The sequence below is a fragment of the Engystomops pustulosus genome, chromosome 5, assembly GCF_040894005.1.
Source record: "Engystomops pustulosus chromosome 5, aEngPut4.maternal, whole genome shotgun sequence".
Taxonomy (NCBI): domain Eukaryota; kingdom Metazoa; phylum Chordata; class Amphibia; order Anura; family Leptodactylidae; genus Engystomops; species Engystomops pustulosus.
Window position 1 is genome coordinate 188,488,018 of NC_092415.1, and position 5,801 is coordinate 188,493,818.

At 43.9% G+C, this 5,801-nt stretch overlaps 1 protein-coding gene across 1 annotated transcript; it reads right to left on the reverse strand.

Annotated features, from left to right (window-relative positions):
- Positions 1–905: 905 nt before the first annotated feature.
- On the reverse strand, positions 906–5,398 carry BAMBI (BMP and activin membrane bound inhibitor). Its single transcript, XM_072154079.1, has 3 exons — positions 5,140–5,398; positions 2,568–2,855; positions 906–1,451 (listed from the first exon to the last, which is right to left on the reverse strand). The coding sequence occupies exons 1-3, from the start codon at positions 5,213–5,215 to the stop codon at positions 1,033–1,035; spliced, it is 783 nt and encodes a 260-aa protein (XP_072010180.1). The 5' UTR covers positions 5,216–5,398; the 3' UTR covers positions 906–1,032.
- Positions 5,399–5,801: the final 403 nt, after the last annotated feature.

Genomic DNA, 5,801 nt, shown 5'->3' on the forward strand with positions numbered 1-5,801 from the left:
GTATCCTACAGATGAGTGCAGAAGAGAGGAGCGAGCGCATCTCCCCTCTTCTCTTCATAGAAAAGAGGGGGCAATAACGCAACATGGCAAAATATTTCTCTGTGCACAGTCACAGTGCGGTGAGACAATGGTGCTTATTTACCAAGGGTCCCGCAGCCGCATATTTGACAGGTTTCCCAACTTTTCAGGAATCGTGCCAGGGATTGTGTTGCACGCGATCGTATTGTGTCGCAATTGCAGCGGCTTTCACAGGAGATAAATCGGGGGCGGGCCATCCGACGGATTTGGACTACGCACGGGATTTACGATTTAAATTTGTGTTGCATGCAATGCACTTACATGCACCAGGAAGAAGATGGCGAACTCTGGCTGACCTGAGCGGCGATGCGACACATGCAGGAAATCGGGCGCACGATCTTCATGAATTGCAGCAAAATTCATTCTCGTCGGACAGTCCGGATCAAGTAAATGTGCCCCATGTGTGCTCACTGCATCATGCCCGGGCGCCATTGGGGACTGATATTCGCCTGCAAATGGTGCGGCTGGATATCGGTCCCCATTACGCTCCTTTGAATGAGGTCTTACTGATATATACATGAAACACCAACTACAGAGACCCCACTGACCATAGAAATTAAAAATCACAACCGTATGTTTCAGACAAAATATATATATTTTAAAAAATTCTTTACATTAAACATATAGAAACGTGTACATGGCGTACAGTTTATTTCAATGACCAATATTAGCTCCCTAAATGTAAGAAAACATTGGTGACAGTGTACAACTTCTCTACGTCTCGCTTCCTGCATTAGTTTAAAGAAATAATACAAATAGTCCTCAGCTCCACCCTTGTGCAAATAAAGACGTCTTAAGGAACCTTTCACAAGTAACATCGGATGTTCAAGATTCCCGCTTGTTCCTCTTGGACGAGGATAAAAGTTTATGTCTTTGTAAAAGATAAAGTGCTTCTGTCCAGCAGAACCGAGTAAGGCCAAGTCTACTGGATCATCATCATCCTCCTCCATGTGGTCATACAAATTCCAGCTTTCCATGGCCACTATACATCCCCCAATGAACCAAAGATATAATTTTGTCATTGCTGAGGTCCGTATGCCTCATTTTGTCACAAGTCAAGCAACAGTTTTCATGGCCCGTCACCGGTACCATGCACTCCAAGTCTAGTTTGGCCACTTGGCCCTTTTTGGAATGGTGTCCGTGAAAGCTGTAGTGCAGTCTGGAGAGCATCTGTTGTCTCTGGTCCTGCAATCTTTTATTCTCACTACGGAGCATCCGGAGTGCAAGCATTATAAGAAGCACCAGTATCAGTCCACCGGCTATAGGAACAGCAATGACGGCTGCTCTGAACCACAGTTCTTTAGAGGATGTAAGCTCCTGGACCTTCGTGATGAGGTTCCTTGTGCTCTCATGTTGGTACTGGCCCCTACCACCTGGAAAGAGAAGAAATAAATCTATTTTAGGTTTGGTGAAAATACTGAGACATAATACACATCATCGAAACTCATAGTAGACAGAACTAAAACCAATCCATAAATCGAGATGAAGATCATCTTTTTTAAGTATTCTATAAATTGTTAGTTCAGCAATTGCAGTGTCTACCATGTCATATTAAACTTCTCCTGCAGTGGAGCAGAGAAAAAAAAAAAGAACTGAAGATTTCTGATATGATCCCCAAAAATCAGTTGTGATTTATGGGGGAGGTCACAACGTACAGACAACTTATCAGCCATTTTGACAACAATTCTATCAATTAAGAGAATTTATTATTATTTTAATATCTAAACGAAGAGATCCTCCCTGCTTTTCATATGCGGTCTTCTCATCTCAGACATTTGACACCTTAAATTTCCCACCGTTGAGACATGTATCTAATTAACAATTGAGTTCCCCCTGACCCACCATCAAGATACAAATATATTGGCCTCATCTCTATGGAAGTTCTGGTTACCCGTGAAAGAATTTGCATAGGAAAGACAAGCCAGAAACGGGGACCAAGACCCAAGGTCTCAGAGTTTGAACCTCCAGCAAATATTTTTTGGTGGGTTTTATGGTCTTCGATGGAAACAACCTTTTAAGAGGCTAGAACTTGAGAAGAACTAACGCAGCCGTCTACCAAACATCAGATCTATAAGAATTCTTCTCATATGCAGCCTTCTATACAGAGGTTATATAGGTTTACTATATTTCTGTTGACACTGTCCTTTGATTAGAGACATCCAGACACTGTCCTTTGACTTAAAGGAGACATCCAGGCACATAAAGCCAGAAGAATTACAACAATGTCACAAATGGAACATTCTTATAAACCCTGGAAATAAGACAGAACATGGGCACTAAAAGCCAGACAGGAGCCAAGCGCTGAGACAGACATCAAAGCTACCTCACAGAAATACATCTTTAACGCTAACCATGCTTTTCCCACCGGTATCTCTAATTACATTAACAACAAAATCAATACCAGACACACAGGGCTCTGGCAGCCATAGGCCCATACATCAAGGAACACGAGATTTACTCTTAGAAAATAGCTCTCTCTCTCTCCGTACCTGACGTTTCACTCTTGGGGTGGGAGAGGACATCGTGGAGACCTCTGTAATTGCACATGTCCTCGTGACAACACTCCAGCTTGGGCGCGGTGGTGGCGCCGGTCTTCTCGTCAGTGGTGGCTTTGCACATGTCTGTAGTTTTGGCCATAGAGTCCAGGCAGCCATGTGTGAGGGGGGAATTGGGGTTCTGTGGATCGAGGAGCCTGGAGAAGCAGGCGTTAAGTTCCGATTTACACATGTAGCCAGTTGCAACGCAGTGCGGAGCGTCACAGTAGCATCTGATTTCTCCTGCGAGAGGAATAAAAAGAGTTTTGTTATGGGATGCAGAATTCATAGAGAGGTGTCTACTTAAAGGGGTATAGAAAAATAAAACATGACTGCTTTCATGGACAGAGGTGTCTACTTAAAGGGATCGTTCAGGAATAGGGAAAAACTTGACTGCCATCGGGTCTTTCCTAAAAGGGGTACAAGAACACATAGATGCTTTCACATTAAAAGGTGTCCTCCCTTAAAGGGGTTGTCAAGGAATAGTAAAAAAACAGCCTGAAGTCCATCCATGGGTTGTGCGTCCTATTACAGTTCATTAAAAGACAAACAGATGTGCAATACCACATACAACCAATGGACAGATGTGGCGCCGTTTTGGAAAGAAAGCAGGAAAGTTTACTAAACCTTCAAAAAAAAAAAAAAAAATCTATAAATGTATCTAATAAAATATCACTACCTCAATAGATCCCCTAGGATCATGTTTTTTTTTTTTTTTACATTTTTGTTGACTGAGCCCAAAGTAAAGGTATTTGACCCTTTGTTCCATACAAAGTAAATGTGATAGTTTAAAGAATTTTGCCATTTAGGGGGTTGGTAAAGTTGGTTGAGCACCCACATTATAGCAGTTATATGATTAGGGTTAGGTGAGCATCCGTATTATAGCAGTTATATGATCACCCAGCTTTCCCGTGACCAGATATGACTTTAGCACACAGAAGAGCGCCCGCAACCAATTTATATTAGTCACTGGGGGCTTCTTAAAGCTACAACGCTCCCTATAACCAAGGGCCAAAGGATTTACAACCCGTGCGGCACCAGAGGTGTTAAAGGTGATGTGTACAAGCCGTCAAGAGGGCGAGCAGCGGAGTTTCTGACCACGTTACAAAAGCAGGAATCGTGCCGCTCACAATAAGCGCTGTGTTTGCCAAAGTCAATTCCTTTCAGCTCGGGAATGGAAAGCCATAAAAAAAACGGTCAGAACGGCAGCGCTCGGGTCTGTGGGCTCAGACTTGCACGCGATGGGTGGGGAAAACAAATACAGAATAAAAATAAATAATAAAAATCTCCACGTAATGTAATCTAGAAATACAGGACATTTAACTATGTAACACAAGATACATGACAAATCCAACTCTGCTACATTGTATATTTCTCCTCCCGCCCCCCCTCCATAGTGTTTGTTTGTCCATCCCGGATCACAGAGATATGCCCTATCACCATGATCTTAAAAAATCCCAGACTTCTACACACACACACACACACAATACCCCCTGAGCCTGAAAACGTTACAGCGCAGCCCACCTTGGGATCAGGTTTCGCCTCTGTGCGCCAGGCTCCTTTAATAGCTTAGTTAATGGAAGCCAAATGACAGGAGGGCCGGGGTAACAGGAGGCATTGCATTAGCACTGACCAGACCCCCACCCCCCCTCTCTTTAAGGCTTTCAAAGGCCAAAGTGAAACAGAGTCAACTTGTACCTACTCAAGGGGATACTCCAGAGGTAGAGTATCACAGCGCAGGCTAGAGCGTAAGCTCCTGGGCAATGCCACTTCCTGACACAAGCCAGGCGGCTGCTGACAGTGACTAATGGGGGACTTTATTTTTGCAACAAATTTAGTTTTTTTTGCCCTATATAAAAGTTTATGATTGAACAAAGACAAGTCTGTTCTGCTGCGGCCCCTCTTTATACCGAGAAGTTTTAAAAAAAATGTTTTCTCCTTTCTGGAAATCTTTTGAAGTCAAAAGTATGTGAGCCCCTAATTATATCATTATCAGGCACAGGAGTCACTCCGGCTCCTTTGAAGGGGTCAGGACTTGTCTATTTCACCTTAATCACAACCCCCATCTTCCTCATCTACACTTAAAACAGGGAACTAAAAATCATCCAGATACATAGAAGTTGAATTAAGTGGAAATAATTGTCTTCATGGATACAACAAATTCCATGATCACAATTATTTGCTGTTCTAATCAAAGTAATTTTAAGAACTAAACAAAATAATTTGGGATTCTGGAGATTTAAACTATTACACCCACAAAGGTTTTTTAGCAACAATGTGTCCGGTGCATGAATACAGTGTAATATTATATACACAACTCAGTCTCATTCATTAGAGTCAATGGGAAAAGTAATAAAATAATAAAAATTCCATAGCGGCAGAGCGACCCCTAGTGGCAAAAGTTATGGGAAATGCAGTTGCAGCAGTTGTGTTGGTATATAGGTGTAGATAGAGGTCCTATAGACTGGAGGACAGTGTGCTGAGACTTGTAGTGTGCAGCAGCCTGGCGCTGGGGCCGGACACTTACCTTTAGTGAGTAGTATGGCCATAGCACAGAGCTCCAGTTGCAGCCACAGGGAGATCAGGCTAGCCTGGCGATCCATTTACAAGCCCCGTGCTCCCCAGCTCCGCAGCGCGCGTCTTCCACAGGGAAAATTGTGCAAAGAAAGTGTCACCATACAATCCCGGTACAATCCGCTCCCCGGCGATAATAATCCAGCACGAAGGGTTAATAATCCGGCAGCGGCGGCGCCCGCACAGCACTGAGCCCCGCAGCCGCTCGCACTGAGCATAAGAGCGCGGCCCCGGGACAGAGCCCCCCGCGCGCCACTCCCACATACGCCCCCATTGGCTGCGCGGCGTCCGGGCACGCCCAGACGCGATGAGACCACTGTCTGACTGGGTTATCGGGCTGTCAATCACCGGGATTCACCTCAGGGCAAACAACAGTGTCAGGACAGCTCTGCCCCACATCACAAGACACTAGTACTATACACACTATAGTAATATCATCATAGGATATAACAGACACTACTACTACATATATTATAGTTATATCACAGGACACTAGTACTGATGATATAGTAATATCATCACAGGACACTAGTGCTATACACACTGCAGTAATATCACAGGACACTAGTAATACACACACTATAGTAATATCACAGGACACTAGAACTACATACA